The sequence below is a fragment of the Pantherophis guttatus genome, chromosome 2 (genome assembly GCF_059756535.1).
Source record: "Pantherophis guttatus breed Tessera chromosome 2, ASM5975653v1, whole genome shotgun sequence".
NCBI lineage: Eukaryota > Metazoa > Chordata > Lepidosauria > Squamata > Colubridae > Pantherophis > Pantherophis guttatus.
This window is the reverse complement of record NC_142064.1, coordinates 104,416,619-104,443,696: the sequence shown is the minus strand read 5'-3', so window position 1 is coordinate 104,443,696 and position 27,078 is coordinate 104,416,619. Positions and strand designations below refer to the sequence as shown.

At 37.1% G+C, this 27,078-nt stretch overlaps 1 protein-coding gene and 1 long non-coding RNA gene across 51 annotated transcripts in view; one reads left to right on the top strand and one right to left on the bottom strand.

Moving 5' to 3' along the window:
* Positions 1 to 27,078, bottom strand: part of ADGRL3 (adhesion G protein-coupled receptor L3) — a 624,693-nt gene that overhangs the window by 256,634 nt on the left and 340,981 nt on the right. For 33 of the 50 annotated variants that reach the window (XR_015732755.1, XR_015732756.1, XM_087888346.1 and 30 more), the window contains 2 exons: positions 13,840 to 13,854; positions 6,989 to 7,789 (listed from right to left, as the gene is read on the bottom strand). Coding sequence is in view for 47 of the 50 variants with exons in the window: in XM_087888346.1 (XP_087744472.1) it covers positions 6,989 to 7,789; positions 13,840 to 13,854 (816 nt within the window). In the remaining 3 variants the exon portion in view is untranslated. The remainder of the gene's footprint in view (positions 1 to 6,988; positions 7,790 to 13,839; positions 13,855 to 27,078) is intronic. The other 17 variants (XR_015732757.1, XM_087888334.1, XM_087888335.1 and 14 more) reach the window with 1 other exon arrangement.
* Positions 17,975 to 27,078, top strand: part of LOC117661861 (uncharacterized) — a 64,965-nt gene continuing 55,861 nt past the window's right edge. Inside the window, exon 1 of the long non-coding RNA XR_004590152.2 lies at positions 17,975 to 18,058. This is a non-coding gene — a long non-coding RNA (uncharacterized LOC117661861). The remainder of the gene's footprint in view (positions 18,059 to 27,078) is intronic.

The following is a 27,078-nucleotide window of genomic DNA, read 5'->3' as shown; positions in this document are numbered from 1 at the left end:
GAGGCCACAAAGGCACAACACGGTCCAAAGCTCCAGCGGCCGCCCTATCCCAGGCAGCCACAGGTCTTCAGCCAGGTCGTGAGTCAGAACCTCAGGGAATGGCCCAAGCTCCGTCCGGAACCTATTAGGATCCATCAGGCACCTGGGGCGGAACCACCTGGTCGGTTCCGCCTCCCTGCGGCGGGGTGTAGCAGTTTGAAGGTCAAGTTGAAGCAGCGAATGGTCTGACCATGACAAGGGTTTAATCACTATATCCCCTATATCTAAACCATTCAGCCACTGGCTAGAGATGAAAACCAAGTCCGAAGTGTGTCCCCCCATGTGAGTAGGGCCATGAACTAACTGGGTCAGGTCCATGGCTGTCATGGAAGCCATGAACTCCCGAGCCTCCTCAGACGTTTCACTGATGGATGGCAGGTTGAAATCCCCCATAACCATAAGCCTGGGGGTATCAACCGCCACCCCAGCTATCACGTTGAGCAGTTCAGGCAGGACCGCCGCCACGGGGCAGGGAGCCAGGTACATGATCAGCAAGCCCATCTGCACCCCATGACCCCACTTCACAAAGAGGGACTCACATACTGCTATCTGAGGCACAGTGGCCTCCTTTGGACCAAGACCATCCTTTATAACAACCGCTACCCCCTCTCCCCTCCCCTGAGACCTCGGCTGATGGAATGCTCGGAAACCTGGTGGGCACATTTCAACAAGGGGAACCCCCCCTTGGCCCAACCAGGACTCTGTAATACCCGCCAGGTCTGCTCCCCCCTCTTGAACAAGATCACAAATGAGGGGGGCTTTATTTACTACAGACCTGGCATTGCACAACATCAGCTGAAGGCCCGGGCCCTGAGGATCTACGCAACCCGGAGAACGAGAGAAACATTGGGGGCCGGAGCGCGCTACCACTTGGAGACAGCAGGCGTGCACCCCCATAACCGGATATGGTCCCCTGCTCCCACCATATCTGCCCCTCCCACTTACAGTACTGATGATATCGCCCTCGTCAGTATGGACTCTAACCCCCTCATTGACTCCGAGCCCCGCACCCCCATGACGTAGCCCCCTATCGGACCAGGCCTCCCCCTCAGTGGGTTGTCCCCCAAACCCACAACCCTCCCCCCCTCCCCAGAACCCCTTAAAACTATAGTTAAAAGCAAAGTTAAAAAACCCCTCAACCCCCTCTTTGCAACATGCCACCTCTCGGGATTCCAAAATCCGTCATCAAGGTAGGCCCTCGAGAGCGTGGAGGGTCAGGCCTGCAAGAGGGAGGAGTCTCGCAACGCCAGAAGGTCGGCTGCCGTATACATCAAGCAAAAAACCAGGATGGAGGTGAGAACTGGCCGGGGGCCTAATCAGATAGTCCAAAAGACTGAAACAGTAGATCTCCAGAAACCGGTAGAACTGAAATCCACTGTTCTCTCACAGCAGTGGAAGGGAGCCTGTGTCCACACATCACAATCGGAAGGTCAGTATCCCAGCCACCCTCTCACGGTGGCTGGCCTAGATGGTAATAGTTGATCTGTCCCTCCCGGTGGCAAGTGGCAACAGTTCCTTTAGGACCCATTTGCCTAGTCCAGTCTTCATCGTCATCCGGCTGGGTGACGAAAAAGAGTTACTATTTATGCATTGGGGCTGCTCTATACCCCATTTAATCTCTGTACAGGGTTACTGAAGAGCAAGTCCATGGCTGGGGGGTGTCCTCCTGCACTCAGGGCTCAGCATGTAGAAATTGTGACCAGGGCAACCTTTGCCTAGTTTTAACTAGTGCACCAGTTGTAGTCTTACTTTGGATGAGAGGACCCGACTATAGTGGCTCATATCCTCATAACCAGCTATTTAGATCAACACAACTTATTCTAGATGGGGTTGCCTTTAAAGAACATCTGAAAACGTCAGTGGATACAAAATGCATTGGCTCAGGTGCTCATATGAGTCGACTATTAGGCACATATTGCATTAATTTTGCAGGTCTGCATAAATTCCCAAGTGGAATTTAAGGATTACATCTCCCTATTAGAATAAGTCGATTATGCTGGGGGAAACAACTAGTATTCCTTCATTTTCAGGTGGTAAAGGGCTGAAGGTCAGGAGTGCTGGCCGTCTGGAATGACCACCCATTAAAGATTAACCTTTTCTTCAATGTTGTTTGCATTCTGGAAAATCTGAAGACTTTTGGGGGAAGATTTTGGGACTTAATACTCTGTATTTTATTTCGGTTTTGTCTCTTTTATTCCTATGTTCTTTACATGAATAAATTTGGTATCTTGTTTGGTGGTATATCCACTCATATTTTGGGCTAGGAGGGAATGCATGCCTGAGAAGAAAGAAGGAAACAGCAGCAACAGCAAACAAAAGATGAAATGTTAGTAGAGAGAATATGTGCAAAATCTACTGTTCTGGGAATAAAACAGTCTGGAAACTTTGGACTGAATTAGTAATAGGTTTAGTAATACCTATTGTCAGATATACTCTATTTTTCCTGCTCCTGCCCTTCTCTCTTCCTCCCTAATCAAGAAATAACTATTATATACATGCAATTTAATATATAATGTTTTTATTGATGCTTATATTTTTGCTTTATTGTAAATTGCCTAGAATCTCAGGAGGGGGCAATATACATCTCATTGTTTGTATAAGTAAATAATTAGTCTGTTTTCCTACTTGTGTGCCCCTATAGTTTTCTTTTTTTTAAAAAAATAAAATGTTGCATGCATTTTGAGCACAATTCCTTGACTATGTTCTAACATTTAAAATTCACAATGTAAACCTTGCCTGGTAAAGTATATATCTGCTTCCTTTTCCTAATTTACTTTTAACTTTTTATTTTATGATATAAATTTTTGGATTTTTCTTTAAATTAATATGCAATTGGATTGAAGGTTTGATGTACATATTTAATAAGTTACATTAATAATTTAAAAATATATGAGGATGAAAAACATGATTTAATATCCTGCATTCCCCAAAACATGTCCATAATGGCACTATTATATACTGTATTTGATCCAAATTGATCTGAGTCTTGTGCATATTACAAGCTGGGTTTGCATACAGCCCTCTAAAATATTGTTCCCAGGCTTGAGTGACTACTTGATGAAGTAGAGGAGTCAGCAATTTTCCACCAGGACTCCTTTAATCATTGCTAATTTTTATTAATAGAATGTTTTAGAATCTTATATTGAATCTATAACTCCTTTAAGTGATTTGCTTATTCTTCCAAAGAGGAATTTTTACTTTTTCTATTTGTCCTATTATATGCACAAAATTTTAGGTTTTCCTTGTGGGGAAAACAAACAAACAAACAAACAAACAAAACAAACAAACAAACAAACACAAAATCCCCCAAATCCAATCAAGTTAAATCAATGTTTCAGGTTTAAAGATACGTATGTGTATGCGTATGTCTACTGTATGTCTAGGTCTATCTACATTTATCTATAATAAGTCAAAATTCTATTAAATAACTATCTTTTTTGTTTAAAAGTTTTAATTTTTAATAAATCAAAAAAATTCTTCTATTTTTATTGACATTATGTTTTTTATTATAGTAGAAAGTGCAGCAATTGTTTGTAGTGAGTGCATTTACAGTTAAAAAAAATGTAACTAGCCTAAGGCTAAGCACCATCTTAATGTATCCAAAAGAATGAAAGTATAGAAACAATTTATAATCCCTTATTTGCATTTCTTTCCCGGAACAATATACCTCAGTTTGGTTTTCCTCTACGATATAATGGGTCCTATTTTACTATATTTTCCTTCTTTTGAGCTGTAAATGATATGTAATCCAGAAACATATAATAAACAAGATTAAAATGTCGATTTCCTATCTCTGAAGTGATAAGTATGCTTGTTACCTTAATAGCATCTAGGGATTATTCTGATAATAATAATAATTTTTACCTGGAAAAATCAGTTTCTGTAACTTGCAGGTTTCTCAATCACTCTGACTTGAGAAGTCAGAGGCTCTAAAGCTTGAAGATAAGGAAAATTAGTAGGATCTGAGGATTGCACTTTGTCATCCTTTGTAGTATTTACATAGTCTAGGACTTTGGCTCTGTTGATAAACTTTTGACACTTGATCTTGTTCCTGGAAATTCCTGTGGGTATTTCCTTCCATCTACTTTACTCTGGAATTAGATCCTGTAGTTTATTTTCATTTGATTTGATATGGCCACAATACTAATCAATTAAAAAATTATTACTACTAATACTGTGGATACGAGAGCTGCTTCTCTGGACTGAGATATAAGCATCTCGTGTAACTTCTAACTGTGCCTCTGTCAGTCTTGACAACTACAATTTAGGCTCTGGATATTTGTGTCACCATATTCCCTCAACTGCTTCTGCTAATCCAGTAAGAATGATAAATGACTTCTGAACTACTATCCTTCCCATAATCAGGAACACAAGGATGTGTTTTTTCTGTAGCTACTTCTCTACTCTGAAGCAAAGCCCTACCCGAGGTCAACTCACACCATCTCAATACACGAGCACAAAATAGATACAAACTTAAGGTAAACTGCTCCAAACTCGATTGCAGAAAATACGACTTCAGCAACAGAGTGGTCAATGCCTGGCATGCACTACCTGAGTCTATGGTTTCATCCCCAAACCCCCATAACTTTAACTGTTGACCGTCTACTGTTGACCTCACCCCATTCCTAAGAGGTCTGTAAGGGGCGTGCATAAGAGCACCAGCGTGCCTACCGTCCCTGTCCTACTGTCCCCATTTATTCGTATCCATTTCATGTATTCATAATCATGCTTATACTTAGATCTGTTATCTTATACATGCTTGATTAAACAAACAAACAAACAAACAAACAAACAAACAAACAAATAAATAAGCAAGCCTCCAGAATCTGGCTGTTCTAGAAAGCCTCTGAAGATTGATAGTCTGGGAGATGATCACTGCTACTAAGCAATGTTTTGTTTGTGTCTCAATGACTATTGTTTCTGTAGTTTGGGCTGGTTTTTTTTTTCTTTTACATATTCTATTTTATTTTTTACATCATTTTGAATCATTTAGGGTCTTTTTGAAACTGGAACATAAATTTTAGGATTTTTATTCAATCATGGCCACTGAAAAGAAAGGCTACACTATATACGGAGCACTTGCAAGATGCCTTTCATGATATTCCTTACACAATTATCCCCATAAAGAATTATTGCCTGTCGCTCTGTATTCTACAACTACATCAATGACATTTTCAACAGGGTGGCAATAAGGGCCAATTGATATTTTAAAACTTTAGTATAAACAAGTTCAGATTTGTCTATACTGAAAGATAGTATGTAGGAACAGATACAATATTCTACCAGCAAATAAGTCACAGCTGTATATTTTTAGATTTCTTCTATGTCACTCCAGAGATTAGGTAAAGTATTGCGCTTCAAAAAAAAAAAATGCTATAGGAACAAAACAAATAAATTATATCTTGATGGCTATCTTTCTATTCTCTGTACTACACAAGGCACCTTTCTTTCCTTGCCAAATCATAAGTCCATTTCCTTCCTCTGTATTTCTATTTAATTCCCATTTTGTCTGTTCTGCTGCTGAAAATTGATGGTCTGCTAATCCTCTGCTGAATTCCTTTATTCCTTGGTTTAATTCCTTTTAATGGAAATAACCATCTCATTTCAATCTACATTAAAGTTTCCAGAAAACAACAGTATACAAATGTTCAACACTGCAACAGTATACTGTTTTCTAAACAGCGAATGGTGCTTTAGAAAATATAACATTCATGTAGCAGTTGTTAAGGTAATCAACTAAAAATCATTTTGATCAATTAGAAAAGCTTGTAATATCTGGGAGACTATGAGCCTTCTGGTAGGCATGGAAGCTGGCGGGGTGACTTGGGCCAAACATGTTCTCCCAGCATAGCCCATCTCACAAGGTAGTTGTTTTATGGGAAAAAGGAATAAGAAGAGGAAGGAACATTATTACTTTGAACTGCACAAAATAAAGACAGGATATAAATTTAATAAGAAACAAAAGTTTTCTTTCATTAAGATTATGACTGTATTTCAAGCATGGCACTAAGCACTACATTTTGTTTAAACATGGTTCACTGAATAATGCACAATTTATGAATTTACATATAACATTAAATTGTAATAGAAATCATAATCTATATAGGGCTTTAGATAACTCCATTTGGAATACTGTGTCCAGTTCTGGAGACCTCATTTATTAAAAAAGTATTAACAACATTGAGTGAGTCCAGAGATGGGCCACAAAAATGGTGCAAAATCTGAGGGAGAAAACATATCAAGAGAGATTGTGAATATGCACAGTCTAGAGGACAGAAGAGAAATGGGAGACATGATTGAAACCTTTAAATATATTAAGAGTATGAGTAAGGCTGTACAATATTAAACAAAAATCAAGAATATGGAGGCATAACCTCAAACTGTCAGGAGGGAAGTTCAGAAGTAATATTAGAAAGCATTACTTCACAGAAAGAGTAGTGGAAGCTTGGAACAAACTTTCAGCAGGAATAGTGGGTCAGTCATCAGTAACTGAGTTTAAATATGCTTGGGATAAACATACTCATCATCTCACAAAAATAAAAATAAAACCATAGTAATAAAAAACTTCAAAGTGCAGACTCAATGGACCAGTAGGTCTTTTTCTGCTGTCAATTTTCTATGTTTCTATAAATGACAATGCAACTGAATAACAATGACTTGAATGGACAACATGTTAACTGAATAAATGATAAACCTCCTAAGGGATTATATAAAGGATTACATGAATCCCATCATTGTCTTTCTCATCTCCACTGGAGTAGTAGTTAAGGAGAGGAACGATGTTTAAGGTGAAAGAAAAACACTCACAGATAAACGTTTTTCATCTATTTCCCAGTCAAACTCCCATCCTGCTGCTTTTAATGGAAGGAAAAAGTTTGGCCTTAACCATGGACTAAATTGGTTGCAAATCAAGAGATGACAGAAAATAAAACTTATCAAAGAACCTTACCTGTTCTGCTGTCCATTGGTCCAAAATCCAATGAATATTTAACCACATGGTAGTTGTTCCATACATAAAGAAGGTTATCCCTTGGATTATAATCCACTGCAGCAATATACTGATATGAATTTGGAAATGGAACATCCACTACACTTTCCTTGCTTTGTTCAGTGTTGTATATATAGTCAATTTTATTTCCTGTAGCTTCATTATCATCATCTTCATACACAGATTTCACTACATATAAAATGCCACAGATCATGAATGCATTGGAAGCTGACCTTTTGTCATAGGAAGTATCCCATGTCCCTTCAATCCTCAAGGTATAAGGGTTTAGCTGACTAATGACTATTTTACCATTATTTTGTTCCGTTGCATAGATCACCCAAAGACCGTTCTCATCAACAGCCAGGTCTATATCAGATTTGCCTCCCCATCTATAAGGGGATGTATCGTGATAGTTGGCATTAGCAATGATAGCTTCCCCACTTTTTATTCTTGTCCGTAGATCAAATTTGACAATGTTCCTTGTTCTTTCTTTGTTGAAGAATAAAGCCCCATCGTACACCACAAACCCTGTGCCATCCACTCTGTGTGGGAGCTTGTAAGTTGTAGTTGGCCTTCCAGCAATGAAATCGTCTTTGGAAGAATATTCTGTCAGAGTGTCAGTTCTGTATGGTGTCCATGGCATGTAGTAAATCTTGTCAGAAGCCTGCAGTGGATCCTTACACCAGGCTCCTGACTGGTGATCAGATTCAAATAAATGTTCACTCTGGTATACTCCTTTTAGTAGTCCAGGGCAAAGAAAAACTGAAGGGAAGGAAGAGGTTAAAAGTAAAATTGATTATTAAATGTGATAGAAAACTTTTTCTTGGCACTTAGACATTTATAACGCAAGTTCCAGGAGAAGAACTAAAAATATCAGTCTTCTCCTAACTCTGAAAATACATGAATGGTGCTCTGCACTAGAAAAGTTATAAGGGGAAATTTATAGGGATTATAAATTTTAACTTTGACATGACATATACAACATATACTGCTATAAAACCAGAAAAAGCAACTAAAAAGACATTTAAACTCTATTTCAGAGAAATCATTCTTATGGTGTGCAGTTTAAATATTAAAAAGGGCTGGGGAATTGCCACATAAATACATTCAGAATGAATCCATAGCAAATAATAAACAATTAAAAGAATGTGTCCTGAGGAAGGAAAAAAATAGTAGCAATAAAAAGCAAAAAGCAAAATGCAATACAGGAAGACTAAGTTAAAACATTAAAATGTCCTCTGAAATACATAAAAATAAAAACATTACTTAAGCAATTCATAACTGCCAAGACTGACCTGCTGAGATGTTCCATTCCACAGATCTTGTAATTATTATTTCCCTCCAATACCAAAATATGGTTTTAGATATAATTCCATTTCTTTTTAAGAAACATTTTTAAATGCCAACTTTGCTACATGATTAACTATTGTACAGGTAGTCCTTGACTTATAGCCATTCGTTTAGCAATCACTCAAAGTTACAATGGCCTTGAAAAAAGTAATTTATGATCAGTCCTTGCACCTTTAGGTATCACAGCATTCTGATAGTCACATGATCAAAATTTGCACACTTGGCAATGATGGTTGCAGTGGCCCAGGGTCATGTGATCATCATTTGCGACTTTCTCAACCAGCTTCAACCAGCAAAATCAATGGGGAAAACTAAGTTTGCTTAGTGACCACAATTGCAGTGATTTGCTTAACAACCATGGCAAAAAGGTCATAAAATTGGGTGTAGCTCACTTAACTGCCTTGCTTAGCAATGGAAATTTTGGTCCCAATTGTGGTCATAAGTTGAGAACTACCTGTACTTAAATTTTCAGAATGTAATCCATTGCATTATAATGTTATTGTATTTTTGGTTCATATAAGGTCTATTTTTTGTATACAGTTACTACATTAAGTTCTGTACCCATTATCCCAGCAAAAATGGAAATAGTCAAAATAGTGTAATGCACAGAATTCCCCTATCTTGTCTAAAGCTAAGCCAAACAAGGTATGACATGAAATTTGTGTTTGCATTTAATATGTTGGTTTATAAAAATACAAACTGTTGTGGTCCGCCAGCAGCCTGCAGAGCTGGCAGCAGAGTCAGACAGCGATGAAGCTGAGGAAGAACATGGATCAGTCCTGGAGGCTGGGGAAGGCCCGGATGAGGGCTCTGTATCAGAGGTAGAGATGGGGCCAGGGCTATCGGGGAGTGAGGTGCGGACTCCAGAGCCTCCAAAGACTGATAGGAGTGAGGCAGAGGAACAGGAGGAGCCTATTCCTAATGCACACATGAGAAGAGCTGCCAGAAGGCAAGAGCAGCTCAAGCAAAGAGGACAACTTGGAAGTAGGGCCTAGAGATGATTGGCCTCTCCCATAAGACTTAAAACAGACCAGCAATGGCGTTTGGGCTTTGCCAGAAAACAATGTTGGTAGCTTTGTCTTCTTCTTTGTCTACGTCTTGTATTTATTTTTGTATCTGTGACTTCTGAACGTTTGTCAAGAAAGGCCTTTGGCAGTTTGCCTAATTGGATCAAAGTTTGCGATAGGACTGAGGAATTTGTGTTGGGAGGAATTTGCTTTAATTTAGTTGAACGACGCTGGGAATGAAGTAATTCTCAGTTGTTCGAATAATATTTGTTTTTTCACTGACTGATTTTCCTACTACTTACTTGGGCCTGGGTCACAACACAAACAACATCAGCTGGGATGTATGTATCAATTAAAGGAAAATAGCAGGTATGGCCTGCAAATCCTTTCCTCTCCTGTTTTGGTCCTTAGGACAATCCTTATACTGGATGGTGTTTGCAACTGAAGCGGAAGGGGAATTTTCTTACAGCATAAATCCATCTTCAAAAATTTGCTACTGGCACCTGAGCCTGGAGGGTTCTCAATTACTATTTTTACACAACATTCAAAGAATGAATGTGGGATCATCTTGGATTGGAAGGACAAAAGCAAAGCATGAGCAGAAGAAATGTTCCCACATAAACTGTATAGCAAAGCCTTACCTATTGAGGCCAATCTCTCACTAAAGCTCAGCTTGGCATTAAGACTGGCATTTCAAAAACAATTATATGTTAATATTGAAACCGAGATGCCAAGACTTTTGTAAGTGATCTGACCTCAGCAACAGCCATGGCTGAAAAATAAGGCAGAGAAGGAAGTAGGATAGAAACTTTACTTGGAATGTCTATGTCAATATTCCAATTCTAAGTCAGCTCCATTAAGAAACTGGCAACAGATGCTGATCTCTTTGGTGCTTTTCCAGCCTTTCCAACTAACCAACTCCCAATTGACATACAAGGCACTCATTTCGCCCTCTAGAGTTCCTGAGGGAAGCCCTGTTCCTGCTTATTGTGTTTGGCCCTCAAGCTAATCAGAATTGTACATCCCTGGAATTGCAGTTCCTTGAGGAAAAAGGGTTGGTTACTTGGTTTGCCAGAGACCATTGGGGGTGGGAAATGTTTCACATACTCTATGTTGTCTTCTGAGGTGAAAAAATGGAGGGGAAATGACAGCTCTGTCTCTTCCTTTTGCAGCTAGTATAGTGAACTTTGGGTTTCTTTCTATTTGGAAATGATTCCCTCCAAATGCCTAGTTTCTTCCAACAGCAATTTTCATCCTACTTGCTCTGAACCTTAATTCTAAGTAAATAATGTAATATTTAGTTAAGTGTAGGGAGGCGGTGGTGGTGGTGGTCTTTAAACCAGGCTTTGCTAATTTGCTTTACTTCTGCTACCTTGTGATTGGCTCAAGGAATCAGAAGACATCTTTTAATCCTATATAGGACCTTAGATCAGGTGTGTCCCAAGGGCCACATATGGCCCTGGACCACTAAAAATGTAGCCCCACAAGATTGTAAATTTTTAACATTATTAAGTGATTATTAGTTATATTTTCTATGTGGCTCAAGACAATTCCTCTTCACTCAAAGTAGCCCAGGCAAGCCAAAAGGTTGGACAGCCATGCCTTAGATTAAAAATTTAGGGTCAGACTGAATTTCCAAGGATCCCTAAGTATTCTCAGCAAATATCCTTTGTCCTTCAAAAGAAGAATGGCTGAAATGCAATAGCAGCTCAAAGTAGGAACAGAACTTTCAGCTTTCATGCTACCATTTGGAAAGTTACCTTCTCTTCCTTTCAATTTTTTAAAAAAAATATAATTTCAAAGAAAGATGTATTCCCTTTCTTTCTACAGTAGTATTCCTTTGCACTGGGACTATAGGAGAACCTTCACCCAACACTCTCTATAGCTTCATGATTAGCTTTGAATATCACTTTCTTTTGGGAACTGAGTTCTGATTCTCAGAACTTTCATTTCTGACTCTGCAACCTCTTTTTTTTTTCTTTACAGAACATCAGACAAATCTGCACAGTTGATATACTAAAAAACATGAGTGGAAAAGTTCCCTAGCAATTTATTTCCTTTTGTGTGGATGAGTGGTGACAGAAACACTGATGCTGTGGAAGTGCCCTAAAGGATCCCTCTCAAAATCAAATACTGAACACTTTGGACTGTCACTAAAAGATATCACTATGAATACATTTAAAATGGGAGCGTCTGAACTGATTACTAAGATAATTTATTTTTATATTAGTTCTTTTCAAGTTATGATTACAAATAGGCATACTTTCCTCATCCCTTTTTCTGTAATCTTAATCATAGGCATTTCCAGGCATAGTAAATACCAGACCTTTGAACTGAGCAAATTGTAGGGGAAACAAGTCCCTTTGTCTTTGCATTGAAAATGGAATGAGGTATAAAAGATGTATATTTAAAATGATAGCTGCAAGTGCCCACGCAAGGGCATTTTTGTATTCAATGAAACAAATTTATACTCAGATGAAAATTAAGAAATACTCTCTTAGCTAGTTATTGTGCATCTGCTTGGTTAGTTCTTAAAGGTTGAAAAAAATTGCAGGAGTGAAGAGTAAGAAGCTGGAGAGGCACCGTGTGTTTGTGTGCGTGCATGTGTGTAATGCTCCTCAGAAGAGCCTGGCCCAGGGTCACCTCTACCATGATGAAAAAGCTAGTGTACAATCCACTTGTGATTTTTCAGTTAACTGGATGATTGCTGGAACTGCCATAAGGAACATGGACTGCCCCAGCCTCTTCAAAAGAAGCTGTGAGCATGCTGCTATTTAAGAGCCAGGCAGCATTCAAGTTTAATAAATTATTATTAATAGTGGTTTGAAAATTTAAAACAATTATAGCATGTTACCCTCATCGGGCACTTTTGAATTAAAGTCATTTTCTCTCAATAACTTTTAATCCCATTCACTTTATGAACAAATTGGGATGAAGAAGAAGGTAGCACAATGGTTCCCCTCCTATTTGGATAGCTAATTCCAATGTGGCACTGAGGAGATGATTGTTTATTTCAAGGAAATTATGAAATGGGTTCCTCCGGACTTTATTTCCTGAGCTTTTAAATATGCATATTATTATCAATATGCTGCCGGTGACACCCAGTCCTCCTTTCTTAATACAAATAAGGCAATTGATATTCAGAAGCAGAATAAAGAATCGATTAAAGAACTAATAAACTAAGATTCAGTCTAGACAAAACAGCATTAAAGGATGTATCCTGAAGAATCATTTGGGCCTTCAAAAATTTATAGGTATCTCAATCTGCTTTCACCAAAGAAGGGAAGACACAAAAGAGATGATGGCCTGTTTCTAAAATGCCTTTGTCTGGCATCTATATTGTTTTATTTTTAGTACTCTCTATTGCCAGCATTTAAAAACCATTTTAGTGGTTTTAGACCTTTTTTATGGCCTCCTTCATTAGTGCGAGTTTATAGATACATTTAATCTTACTTCTTTTTATTGTTGCTAGTGATTTTGCACTGACGATTCCTATGCTTTCTTTTATATTGCTTGGTTTTCCTTAATATAATTTCAACTGATTATTCATTGCCCTGAGAACTGCAAGGGTCGGTTTCAAACAATAATAAATAAATGAGTAAAATAAGCAAGTAAGTGCATAAATAAATTCATTATTAAATAAGTGATACTGTACTATTATATTTTTCATGGTTTTGATAATGCAAACTTCAACATCAAAATGTGTAATAAGTATACCAATCAACATTATCCTAGATCTTCAGAAATCTATATTAAGTTTGTATAGTATACACTCAAATGCAGAAATACATGTTCCCTATGTACTTATAGATCCAAACTCTCCCAAAAGTGGGAGCCTTGGCTCAAGTGAACACAGATAGTAAGCTGGAGAGAATAAACTATGCAGTGTGGTCTTGATCCTTTGCTGTCTGTTCAACTGTACTAGGCATCAAACCAAATACAGTACAGAAAATTTAGCTTTTCAATTTTTGGACAAGAACTATTCAAACCCTTTTTCATTCAATTTATACTTTGAAGCTATAGCTTGTACACACTCAAAAAAATATACCACTCCGAAAAGTTACTTATAAGTAGGCATGCATGAGATTGTACCTTTTAATGTTTAATACTAAATATTATACAAAAACAATTTTCAATACTACAGTATGTGAGTATTCTTGCAAATTATTTCATATGCTTCCCATAAATTGTGAGGAAGCAGAAGGAATACATTATAATTGTTAAAACAATCTGTAGGAAAGAAGAATGGTACTATTAAACATTTCTTGCAAAAAGATGACATGTTAGTATTAAATAGCAGCCACTCCTTCCCTGACCAAATCTTTAATAAAAGAGATTAAAGTGGTGTAGGTTAATGATGAAAGAGCTTCAACTAACATTCAAGCATTTAACATTTTATCCCCGAATTGCTTAGAATGAGTATATGTATAAAACAGGTGAAAGCTATTTAATTACCTTTTTGTTCCACTTCTATTGAAGAGAAAGAAGAAAAGCAAGAAAAAGAAAAAGAAAATAGATTAATGGTACTGTACTGAGCAGACATCTTTGCTGTTGCATTGAAGTTTTAGCCTCTGGTTCATTTTCAGTTACAGTTTGTGAACATGATGTATCTAAGATCTAAGGTCTTTAAATTAAAAAAAAAGTACATTACAGTGTTAAAAGGCATGCAGCATCATTTCCAAGAAACCATTAACACCATTATAAAGCTTGCATTAATTTTAATGTGAAAAGTTTTAGGATCCTATGACTGAAAATCCCCAATTACATTAATTCCAGGAATTGTCTCCAAATGAGAATATATTCCCGAAAAGATGTCATAGCCTAAAACCTCCAATAGCATTACATTAGTAAACAACACATTTCTTCCTGCATTTTAATCAGAAAAAAAAAAACTTGGTCAAACACAATAATATATGATAAAAACTTCAGCTTTTTATTAATTAATTCATCAATGATATACTTTTTTAAAAACTGCCCATCAATTAAACAATATAAAAATAATGATTTATAAGTGCATTAAGTAATTGCTTTCGTAATGGTACACTGTTTTCAAAAACTAATAACAGGAATTGATTTAGAAAAAGCAAAAAGCACAAATACAATATCATTTAAAGGATTTTAACAGGTTTTGGATTGTTGCAGACCTTAAAAGGCTTTCTATCCAATGTCAAAATTAGAACATAAGGATGGAAAAATAGCACTATATAGTCCTATATTAAAACAAGAAAGGAAAACTTCTGAGCTCATATTTAAAGAATGCCTATTTTCTCTATTTGTAATCATAGTGAACATACAAGCAGATAACGTCACAAATAATTCTTGTTCCAAAACAGAGAAGTGTGTTAAAAACAAGGAATTGTGACACTAGACTCAGCAACTGGGCTGGAGTTTGTTTATTAATGTCCTGCATTTATTATATTTAAAAATCATGGCTGCTAAAATATCCAGCACAACTTCTTCCTCCTATTTTCCCCACAACAACCCTGTGAGTTGAGTTGGGCTGAGAGAGTATGACTGGCCCAAGGTCAAGCTCGCCTGGAGTTCTTGGATGATAAGCCCTGGCCAAGAATATTAGATAAGTATTTACTTAATTGTAGATTGGAATACTAAGCAGTAGGAGAGAAGTGTCTGTCTCTCTCTCTCTCTCTCTCTCTCTCTCTCTCTCTCTCTCTCTCTCTCTGTGTGTGTGTGTGTGTGTGTGTGTGTGAGAGAGAGAGAGAGGGGGGGGCACTCTATTCTAAGAACCAAATGGGAAATTGGTGACCAAAGAAATGCTTCCAAGCACATTTGTCTTCAACATCCTCTCTCTCCATTCCCAGTTAGCAATCCTGTAAAGAGCCAGTTTGGTGTAAAGCAGGGGTGTCAAACTCGCAACGACACATCGTCATGGGATGTATTGCAACTTTTCCCCACTTTACTAAACCAGGGGTGGCCGTGTCCAGTGTGTGACGCATCTGGCCCGTGGGCCGTGAATTTGACACCCCTGGTGTAAAGCATCAGGATAGAAACAAGGAGACCTGAGTTCTAGTCCCATCTGAGGCATGAAACTAGTTGGGTGACCTTGGGCCAGTTAGTTTCTCTCAGCCCTGGGAAAGAGGCAAAAGCACTTCTGAAAACCCTGGGAAGAAAACAGCAGGGACCTACCCAGGAGATCTCTGAGAATTTGAGATCAATCGGACACGAATGGAAGGGAAAAAAAAGAAAAGAAAAAGAAACTCCCAAAGGCAGCTAAATACTGTGAACATAATATAGAATGCTGAGAGGAAATCTAACAACAGAATTTTAAAGCGACAGGCTATTTAACTAGGGAAGGCAGCAAGAACTGAGAACATGAGAGCTTTGATAGATTACATCACGATGAATGCCTGGGATTATCCAATTAGAGGTAATTGGGAGACTGGGAGCTAGTACTCACTGTTACAGCTAACAAGCGTGCATGGAGATTGTTATGGAAGCACACTTGGGACCGGACTGTGTTCTGCATTTTTTGATTCAGAAGTCTCCTTTCCCTTCATTAGTGTATAAAACAAAACTCATTTCTTTAGCAGGTCACTAAAGACAGAACATGAAGGAAGTAGATATGGCATATATAGTCATCATTCCTCCTCAGGTCTTGTTGCCTTATGTTTACTTTGTTTACTTATATTTACTTTCTCAGTGCATTATTTCTTCTTCCCATATATGCAACTGCCAAACTCCTAGTATTACAAGCAGCATAACTCAACATCTAGAAAGCTAGTAAGAAGAACAAATATTTAAAATGAGTCAGGTTCCTTACATCATTCTGTCTGGGAAGGAATAATATTTATTTATTTTAATCCTGATTTTTTTCCTCATCCCTACTAAATATTTTAGTCCTATATGTTAAACATATATTAAATAGGTCTTCTACTATAGTTACTGTGCACTGATAAAAGTGGAGTACAAAAATGAATGATAATTTTTGATTTGTATATTGATTGGTAAACTGTAAATTATATTGTACAGCTAGTCCTTGACTAATGACCACAATTGAGTCCAGAATTCATGTCACTAAATGAGTAATTTGTTAAGTGAGTTTTGTCCCATTTTATGACTTTTCTTGCCACATTTGTTATGTGAATCCTTGCAGTTATTAAATTAGTAGCAATAGCACTTAGACTTATATACTGCTTCATAGTGCTTTGCAGCCCTCTCTAAGCAATTTACAACATCAGCACATTGCCCCCAACAATCGGGGTCCTCATTTTACTGACCTTGGAAGGATAGAAGTTTGAGTCAACCTTGAGTCAGTCAGAATTGAACTCCTGGCAGTCAGCAGTGAATTAGCCTGAGTGAATCTGGCTACCCCACTGACTTTGCTTGTCAGAAGGTCGCAAAAGATGGTCACATGACCCTGGGATACTGCAACCATCATAAATATGAGCCAGTTGTCAAGCATCTGAATGTAAATCACATGGTCATGGGGATGATGCGATGGTCATAAGTGTGAAAATTTGTCATAAGTCACTTTTTTCAGTACTTTTGTAATTTCAAACAGACACTAAACAAACCACTCTAAGTCGAGGACTACCTGTACTGCATTAAAAAAACAAATCAAATGATGGTGCAAATCAAATGATTTTCTTTTCCGTTAATTCCTGAAGTCCAAAAAAAAAAGTCTTGCAATCCATGTAGATTGTTCTGCAACTCAAAAGTTCAGTACTTCTTTTAATATATCAGGTATCTTTTAATTTAGAAAAGACAAAACAGACTCCACCACTTTCTAAAAGTGGATTCCCATTTACTGCTTCACAAAATGTCTGCATATACATAGGCAGATAGTCCTCGATTTATTAACATTTGCTTAGTGAATGTTTGAAGGTACAACGGACCTCCCCAAGGCTACTTACAACTCAGTTCCAATGTTCTGATGGCTGGACCCTCCCCCCCCCCCAAATCCTGCATGTTGGGCTCTTGGCAACAGCCTTCATTTATGGGTGTTTGCAGTATACCTGACACTTTTATGATATTTTGCTGAAAATCAGGATCCATTTACATCTTTTAGCAAAAATGTCTATAGTGAACAATGGATTTGCTTTACAACTGCAGCATTTGCTTTTGTACTGCTACAAAAAAAGTCATAAAATTGGATCAGTCACATGAATGATCAGCTTTATGACTGTCACAATTTATGACCGTAATAGGCAGGCTCAATTATGGTTGTAATTTGAGGACTACATCTACACACAATCACATTTATACAGAGTAGTGGAGGATACATATCTTCCTGCTCACCATGAAAAACTTTAGAACACAGAACTTTAGAACATGAAAAACTTTAGAACTTTAGAACACAGAACATAGAATAACAAGAATAGAATGACAGAATAGAATGACAGTGACATGATGGAAGAAATTTTGCTGGCCAAGTATCTGATTATTATCAGACATTGTATATACAATAATTTACTACAAAATGGGTTTGTTCAAGAGATTGAACCCTATTGGGGTGGATTAGAAGTATGTATAGGAAGAAAACTGTCTAATGTGTTCGTTATATTTTCAGAAATCTTCAGAAAGATACTAATAACAACAGCAACAACCATTTGTAGTTTAATCTAGCTTTCAAATTCCACTCATTACAAAGAAAACTAGTTGGTATCACTGATGGTGAATTTGAACTATGTGCTCTGAGGTACTTCTTGAAAAAAAGGTAGGAATGGTTACATATTTAACAATAGTTACATATTTAAATATGTTTGTTAGCCAGATGAGGAAACTCTCAGATCCTCTAGTTATTGGAGCAGAGCATAGAACATTCACAACTAGGTCTAGAGACAGAAATGTGACCAAACCAAAATTACAAAAAAGGACTTCCGGTTGCAGCTGAGGTGAGAACGGATGGAAAATAGTGGGCTCTACTGAGCCCTGTGAAAATCCAGCTGGTAACCGCTGCCGGGAGACCCTTCGGGGTCATAGCCTCCTTGTAGGGGAGGTGAAGGAAGGAGAGGTGCTTCACTGGCTATGAGGAAACTGAAAATTCCTCGTTAGGTCCGAAGCAAGCTCTCCCGAATAGCAACAGGCACGACTGCCATTGCTGGCAGTCACAAAGCCGGGACAATCAGGACCCAAGATTGTGCAGAAGCAGTATATAGACAGAACATTGAAACTGGGTGAGATAATTACCAACTTTTACTCTAATGACTTGCAATAACAAAAAGAATACGAAAAGAAAACACCTAAGATTAAAATAGTGGCAAATTAATACAAGGAGAAAAAAACAACAACCAGAAACGAAAGGGCAGAAAAAGCCCAAGAGAAGTTATAAAATACAGAAAGCTTGGAAAAAAACTCAAATAATTTGAAAGCAATTTTAGGGAGAAATTACTTGTTTATTTGAATTTTAAAACTCCTGGATTTATTGGATTATCAACTGTTTTTGACAGATTGCTTAATTGGGATTTGGGAATAAGAGAGCCACCTAGTGGAGAAAGAGAAGTACTGCAACGCTAAAATTGCAGTATATTCAATGAAAGCTAATCTAATACATACAAAGTCTAATACACAGAATAGAAGCAACAACATCTAGTGAATGGCCTGACCTTGACTCTGTTGTTAGAAGACAACTGGAAAATCTGAGAACATTCAAAGGTGTTTTTTTCCCCTTTTGAAGAGCTATAAAAGGAACTCATTTGCAAATAACCAAATTTCATTAAAATTGTCGATTGGATTATGGATTGGAAAGATTGGAGAAATTTAGTGGATTAATTTGGACTAATTTGGACTTGGACCAGGGGTGAAATGTAAAATTTGTTACTACCGGTTCTGTGGGCGTGGCTTGGTGGTGGGGGGGAAGGTAATGTGACTGGGTGGACAGCCAACTTTTTTTTTTCTTTTCAAAGCATTTTTTCTAATCCTTTGAAAAGCCTCTGCCGACCAGGCAACTCAACTGAGATCTTCAGAGAGGCTTTTTAAAAAATACCTCTCTGCCGATCAGGCAACTCAGCTGGGATTGTCAGAGACTTTTCAAAGCATTTTTTTTACCACCTCTTCGGCCAAGAGGTTGCAGAAAAAAAATGCTTTGGAAAGCCTCTGACGATCCCAGCTGAGCCGCATGATCATCAGAGGCTTTTTTAAATTTATTTATTTTTAAAGCCTCTGATCGTGCGGCTCAGCTGGGCATGGTGGGCGCAGGGATTTTTGCTACCGGTTCTCCGAACCACCCACCGCCATCGCTACCAGATCGGGTGATCCAGTCCGAACCGGGAGCATTTCACCCCTGACTTGGACTATTACTGTTATTTAATATAATATTCTATGAGGCAAAAGAAAAAAAGGGTCAGAAGAAAAGAGAGAAAAAGGAAATAAGATTGTAAAATTTGGACAATTGGGAGATATATAATTGGGGAACGATAAGGCTCTAAACTATTATGAAATAAAACGTGGAGTTTTGGAGGTATAATTATGGGATTGATGTAATTTGATTAAGCAGGAGTTTCTTAAATATTGAGCTATTGGAATAATAGAAAGATACTTTATATAATTTGTACTAAATTACTATAAAATGGATTTAGAGATGTATGAAGAAATATTGTTTATGTTAAAGAATATGCATGAATTCTTAAGAGATGACAAAGAGAAAAAGGGATTGTTTAAAGATACAGAAATGAACGTAGAAGCTACTCAACAACTGGGGAAAAAAGAGGAACATGATAGTCAAGAAATAGATGAGAAATTAGAAAAAATGGGAAGGGGGAAATAAAAATGAGAAGCAAGAAGTTAAGAACAAAGAGAAGAAAAGATTAATAAGTAGAAGACAATTACATAATCTCTCAATTTATAATGGTATAGAGAGAAAAGAGAAAAATCTCTTAAAAAACAAATAAAAGGAAGTTTTGTGAATGGGTGTTCAAACAAGGCAAGAGAAGAGACAAAAGGCACCCAGTAGGGAAAGATTAGTAGACACAAAAAAATCAAAAAGTGATACAAGATTCCAAGAGAGAGATAAAAGGCTAACCAAAAAAATCAACAGATGATGGAATTTTAGAAAGATCAAGAGATGATGGATAATGAGAAAATATATTAATAAAATGGGAAAATACCATAATCCCAATATGTTTAGACTAGTAGATGGTAAATTAAGAGTAGGCAATTTAACTATAGTATTAATGTTAACAGAGTATTAAAAATATTGTGAATTTAAAATATTTACGATTAGAAGTGGTGGGGATTTTGAGATATACTCCCGTGATTGATTGAATATTGTTAATAATTGGTGTTATTAGTAATCCTATATATTTGGAATATTGATGCTATGGTGGAATAATGAGTGATTTTTAAAATATGGAAGGATAACATTTACTAAGGGATAACAAACATAGCATACAAAGAAATGTTATTTATACTTAAATGAATCAATGGGAAAATGTAAAAGGAATATGAAATGAGACTAATATTGTTTGAAGTTGGAAGATTGGAAGTCCACATATTATTTGTATTATTATTGTTAACGTTGTATAAAAAAGACTTGACCCAATCAATGCACTGTCCACAAAATATGTATGTTTATATTGGAAAACAATTTAAAAATATTCAAAAAAAATTACAAGAAAGCCTGGTCTTTGAGATCTACAAACCAAGAAAATCTGAAATGGTCAAAGCAGAAATAAAAGCATGCCAAATTGGTTTCTATTAAGAATAACTACATTTTATTGAAGTGGAGAAAGCCACTTTCACCCAGATATGCTATATACTATGTACTATGCATGATATATGATTCAGAGCATGATTAGAAATGAAGAACACTTGAAAGCTGTGATTGGTATAAAATGCAGTAATCTGGATACGGCCAGGTGACAGCTATTGTGGCTACATAACATAGGGGTTATTTTAATTACAAATAAGCTTTTGAGGGTAATTCAAAGTGGTGGATTTAACCTTTAAAGCCTAATATGGATTGATGCCAAGGTATCCTCAGAACTGCCTTCTGGATGCTACTTATTCTGAAGTGCATCCGAGATAGGGAAGCTCAGGATACACCACAGTCCTTAGGTGAGAGGTGCCAGGTGTGAATTTTTTTTTCTGTAATGCTTCCCATTTTTATAGAACAGCCTCCACCCTCATCTGAGGTTCAAGTTTAGGCTGTCATGATTTAAAGCAACTTGAAAACAAAGGATATTGGGAGCCTAGGGGCTTTTCTAGTTGTGCAAAACTGTACTTTTCTATTTATATTATGTGTATTTATTATAATTTTACTCTATTATGGTTTCTTGTGCTGATTTTATAACCAAAACCATATTTCAGTTGAAGCTGACAGAATGCTGAATAAATAAACCATGTTACATTAATGAGAATAGGTGTTCCAGAAAGACATAAACTGAAAAGTATATAGTTAGAATATAAAGTCAATGTAAAGAACAAATTGAGTACACTTCTTTATGTGAAAAAGAACCTGAAAAGTTATGGGAGTAAGTGACTATTCCCAAGAGGAAAAGATTTATGTGACTTTCAGAACAAGCTATAAGGATAGCCTTGAGCAACAGGGCTATACAATGACTGAACAGAGACTTTAAACTATAAAGCAAAGTGGGGCTAGGAATGATAACTTAATCAAGCATGTCAACAAACAGAAGAATATAAAAAAGAAAAGGGAAATGAGAGAAGATCAGAGAAATCACAGAGGATCTACGGTTAATATAGGAATACTAAAGAGTACTCACCGAAAAGATCTGAAAGAGGCAAATGAGGTTAAAGGAAGATTATACTGAACCCTTTTCAAATGGACTTACAGAATGACAGAAACATTTGTAGAAAGGATATATATTCAGGAGCTGACTCCATTAAAAATTGAGTCAGTACAGCTAAAAGACTAGCTGTCAAATTGGAAAGTATCAGGCATGGATGGAATACCCACAGAACTACTCAGACTTTCATGAGAATTTATGGCATTCATATAAACCTTACTGTGTTTCTCATTCTAACGACTTAAAAGTGGTGATAGTTAGTAAAGGTAAATCTCCTCCATACATTCTTTTTCTATTACCCATCTTAAGTTAGCTATCCAATTTCATTTTTTCTGTCTTTTCTGAAATCTTACGTTTTTTGGCATTTTATGTCTGAATGTAGCTCTATTCTTCCTAGTAACATTCCAAACAAAAAATGTCTAAAGAATTAATCTAATTTGCACACTCTCTTACATTTCTGTTGTTTTGGTTAAGCATATAAAGCAATATTTTCTCATTTCTGGACCCCCAAATATTCTTTTCTACACTTGACATAGAATTATTAGTACTTTAACTGCCTCTTCTCATGAAAGTCTGAGTAGTTCTGTGGGTATTCCATCCATGCCTGATACTTTCCAAATTCAGTTTTTATAGCAGCTTCTTGTCTTTATAAAGGCTGCTAAGAAACATAATTAGAATTTATGGCATTCATATAAACCTTACTGTGTTTCTCATTCTAACGACTTAAAAGTGGTGATAGTTAGTAAAGGTAAATCTCCTCCATACATTCTTTTTCTATTACCCATCTTAAGTTAGCTATCCAATTTCATTTTTTCTGTCTTTTCTGAAATCTTACGTTTTTTGGCATTTTATGTCTGAATGTAGCTCTATTCTTCCTAGTAACATTCCAAACAAAAAATGTCTAAAGAATTAATCTAATTTGCACACTCTCTTACATTTCTGTTGTTTTGGTTAAGCATATAAAGCAATATTTTCTCATTTCTGGACCCCCAAATATTCTTTTCTACACTTGACATAGAATTATTAGTACTTTAACTGCCTCTTCTAATTATGTTTCTTAGCAGCCTTTATAAAGACAAGAAGCTGCTATAAAAACTGAATTTGGAGAACCAGAAAAGAAAATGAGGCAATGATATGTGTCCATTTATGAATATCTTAAAGAGCTAATATAGTATAAGAATGGCAGGAATGAAAGAGATCAGAACTAGCCAGAACAGTGACAGTCTGATATATTCAGAGGATAGAATATCATTATTCAAAAGTAAAAAGAAGTTAAAATAATGTATTATGAAAGTAAAAAAAAAAGTTTTATTTTAAAGACATAAAATTGCATGCATAGTCAACTTGTAGCTGATGATAAGATTTAAAGGAGAGAGATAGCTTTATTTTCTGGAGCTCAAAAATAGATAAAAATGGAGAAAGTGCTGGAGAAGTAAACAACAGTTTTAATCCTAGGCAGAAAAGCAATGAAAGACTTAGACACGATCATGAAAGCTTTGCATATGATTATGCAAAGCTTTAAAGGAACGCTTTGATACATAGAGCTCTGAATGAAGCACTGCTTTGCAATCTGAGAGTAAATTGAAAGGGGCTTGTTGGAGAAGGCTCAGAGGAGATTTTTCCCAAAGTGCTGGCTGAGGGTTTCCTAAGGGTAACTCTTAACCTCCTCATATACATAACAACTGTGAAGTTGGGCAGCAGCACTGTGGACTTTGGGGGATGATCCATGCAAGGCCATGTGCAAGGACTCTGTCAAGCTCTTGGGAAGACTATATGGTATCTCAGAGCTGTCAGTCCTTTGTGGCTGATCAGATTAGGAAGCCATGTCCTGTAGATCAGTACTATTTTTATTTTAAAACTGTAGTAACATAATTCCGTCCCTCCTTTTATCTTCATGAGAATGAGAGAGGTGCTGGTTACATTTCTGCCCCGTCTCAGTCCTTTTTAAATCTCACCTCAGTCTTAGTAATAACTCTCCCTCCTCTTCCTCAAGGCCCTTCCTTCTTCCCTCTAGTTATTAGCAAACCACTGGTGACTTTAAGATTGCTGCTTACATTGCAGCTACTTGGTCAATCATGCCAGAACTTTCCAATTCACATCAAGGGTGTTTTGGAGTAGGTGGCTGTGGTACAAATTGTGACACAGATACTGCTGTATCCTTGAGGGAAGGTGCACCACTACAGTTGCACATAATAGGCTGTCCAGGATCTTTGCTATTTCAGCCTGGGCTACCAAAGGTTCAGAGTCCCCTCATTGTTGGCACCTCCTTTGTGCCTGCAAAAGATCCAAGCAAGTTAGGGAAAACAGCTGAGCATGCCTTAAAACTTCTGATTCACACTGCCAAAATTCTCAACAGGCTGTTCATGGTTTCTGGCCAGCATATCTGGCAACTAAATACATCTGGGACAGGGTGGGAGGTGAGCCTTGAAGTCCTGCTTAGGAGCTTCGTGCAAAACAATTTGAGACCACCTGAATCATTTCACTGAAGCAAAATGCATAATCTCTTAGCGTCTTCCAAGTGAACAAGGTCACCTAAATGGCCCAAAGCACCTTTTTGAAATAAATTTTAGTCATTCAGCACAAGCTGACTGCAGCACACAGTGAAACAAATATGGTGTCAAATCTCATATGACCTAATTCATGTGAAAGACATTAATTCCTGAGGGCCCTGCAATTTACAAATTAATAGATTGGAGAATACAGTTAAGACCTCTGCTTACACTTTGTTTGCATGTTATCTGATTTCCCTCACAATGCATCTCTGCATTCATTCAATAATCATTCCACCTGCTACTCTGCCCCATTTCACCTCCATAGATACTACCATCTCCTACACAGATTCTCCACTCCAGTATGGCATGACATACACAAAATCCCTCACCCATTTCCACACACATCCATCTCACTGCTCCGCATCTACAAACACATAATCTCCCCTCCCCAAAGGAAACACATCCTCACTGCAAGAATACTGTTTCCTAATATACCTATTACCACCTGTGCCACCTTTTCCCTATCATTTATAATTCCCATCCCAGATGGACATTCCATCGTTATTCCCTTCTGCACACTCATATATAAGTTACTCCTGTATACAAGACACCAAGTTGAACTCCATTGCTTCTTTTTTCACATACTCCCCTATATACACTCTATTTCCTCCATATTTTATTTCCAACTAAGTTGGATTCTTTGAGATTCACTCAACATCTTCTAGTTCTACAGCAGGGGTGTCAAACTCACGTTGTCATGATGGTGTCACATGACTTTTCACAACTTTCACAACCCCCTTCGCTAAACCGGGGATGGGTGTGGCCAGCATGTGATGCATCCAGCCTCTGGGCCACGAGTTTGACAGCCCTGTTCTACAGCCACATCCCTGCCATATATAAATACAGCCCAGTCTTAGTACTCCTTTCCATGCAGGAAAATGCCAGCCATCCCATATTGCAACTTCCATTAATCCAGTTAAAAGAAATAAAGTCACACATTCTTCCTCATCTCTCACACTGTCCTTTTCCACATGCAATTCATTTTCTCCACATGCTCTTTTATTATATTCCCCCTTTGTATATTTGGCCTTTATTAATGCAGAGAAGCAAATCATAACGTTCCAATAACAAAACTTAAAATACAGATATTGAATTCAGTTATTCAACTATTCCAAAAGCATAGCTTCATATATAATATTTATTTAAAATTGTCTGCCTGGAAATTCATATTATGGGAAGAAAATATGATTCTATGTGCTCAAAGACCTTTTTCCACATCTCCTGTAAAAAAACAAGATATACAAACAAAACCATGTAAACACTTCAATCTTGTACACGAACTAGGAATGCACAAAACACCACCAAATAAAAGTTGCTAATTCAACTTCTGAATTAATTTCCAAAACATGAAGGTGCTGATAGCCTGCTCTGATACATTTTCTAAATACCATTCATAAGTAGGTCTACCAACCTGCTTTTTCTATCAATGACTAACAGTCATGAATGCAACTATTGAAAATAATCCTAGAACAAGGATGCACATGGCTGCCAAACACTTCATGTTATAATCCTCCCTCCCTCCTTTGCACATCCTGATTCCCTCACCCCACCTTTCGCCCCGCATTGCCCTCCAATTCTCACTCTTTCTTATTTATATATTACCATTGTTGGCTAAGCTAATTGATCACCTGTGATTCTTTCATTCAAAGAAAGCAAATCAAAAGCTTAGCTATGCTATCTTGTAAGAGTGTCCCTAGAATCTATTTTCTTTCCTATGATCAATACAGTTCACATTTAACTCCAGAAGAAGAAACAAACAAATATTTGATCATTCAGATGACACAGATTGATTCCACTACAGTCAGCAGTCAAAGCCAAATGAAGGCAAATACTATTCAAAATATATTTATAGTAGTCATTATCCCAAAATCTATTTGTAGCACTGCAAAGCAATCTCTTCAATCCACCTAATATAGCATAAATCCTATACATGCTAACTCAGAAGAAAACCTCAATTTTTTAATGTGGCTTATTCTCAAGCAACTGTCAATAAGATTGCTGCCTGATTTAAATACAAGCAATGTTTTCTTTAAAAGAAGTATCCTTCTATCTAGAAAGCATTTACAAAAAGGAATGGATGCATCATATCACTAAATGTACTCTGAATTCCTTCCTGCATATTTCAGTGTGGTTTTTGTTCTAAAGAACAGTGGCAAAAATGAGACAGCCTAACCATCACTTTAAATTTAGCAATTCCTACACCTTGACAAATCTCTTGCTTGAATGATTGCAAAAGTCTATGGCAGGGCTTCCTTTGTCCTCATTTCAAGCACTGGTATTGGTCTAGAACTTAGCAGTACACACTCTCCCTCTGAGAGCTTTATATGGAGTCAGTTTGAATTAACGACAAACCTGTGAAAAAACCAGTTACATCCTAAATTCAAATATATGACTGTTGATCCATCACCACTGTCAGTTCAGGAGGCTGGCAACTGTCC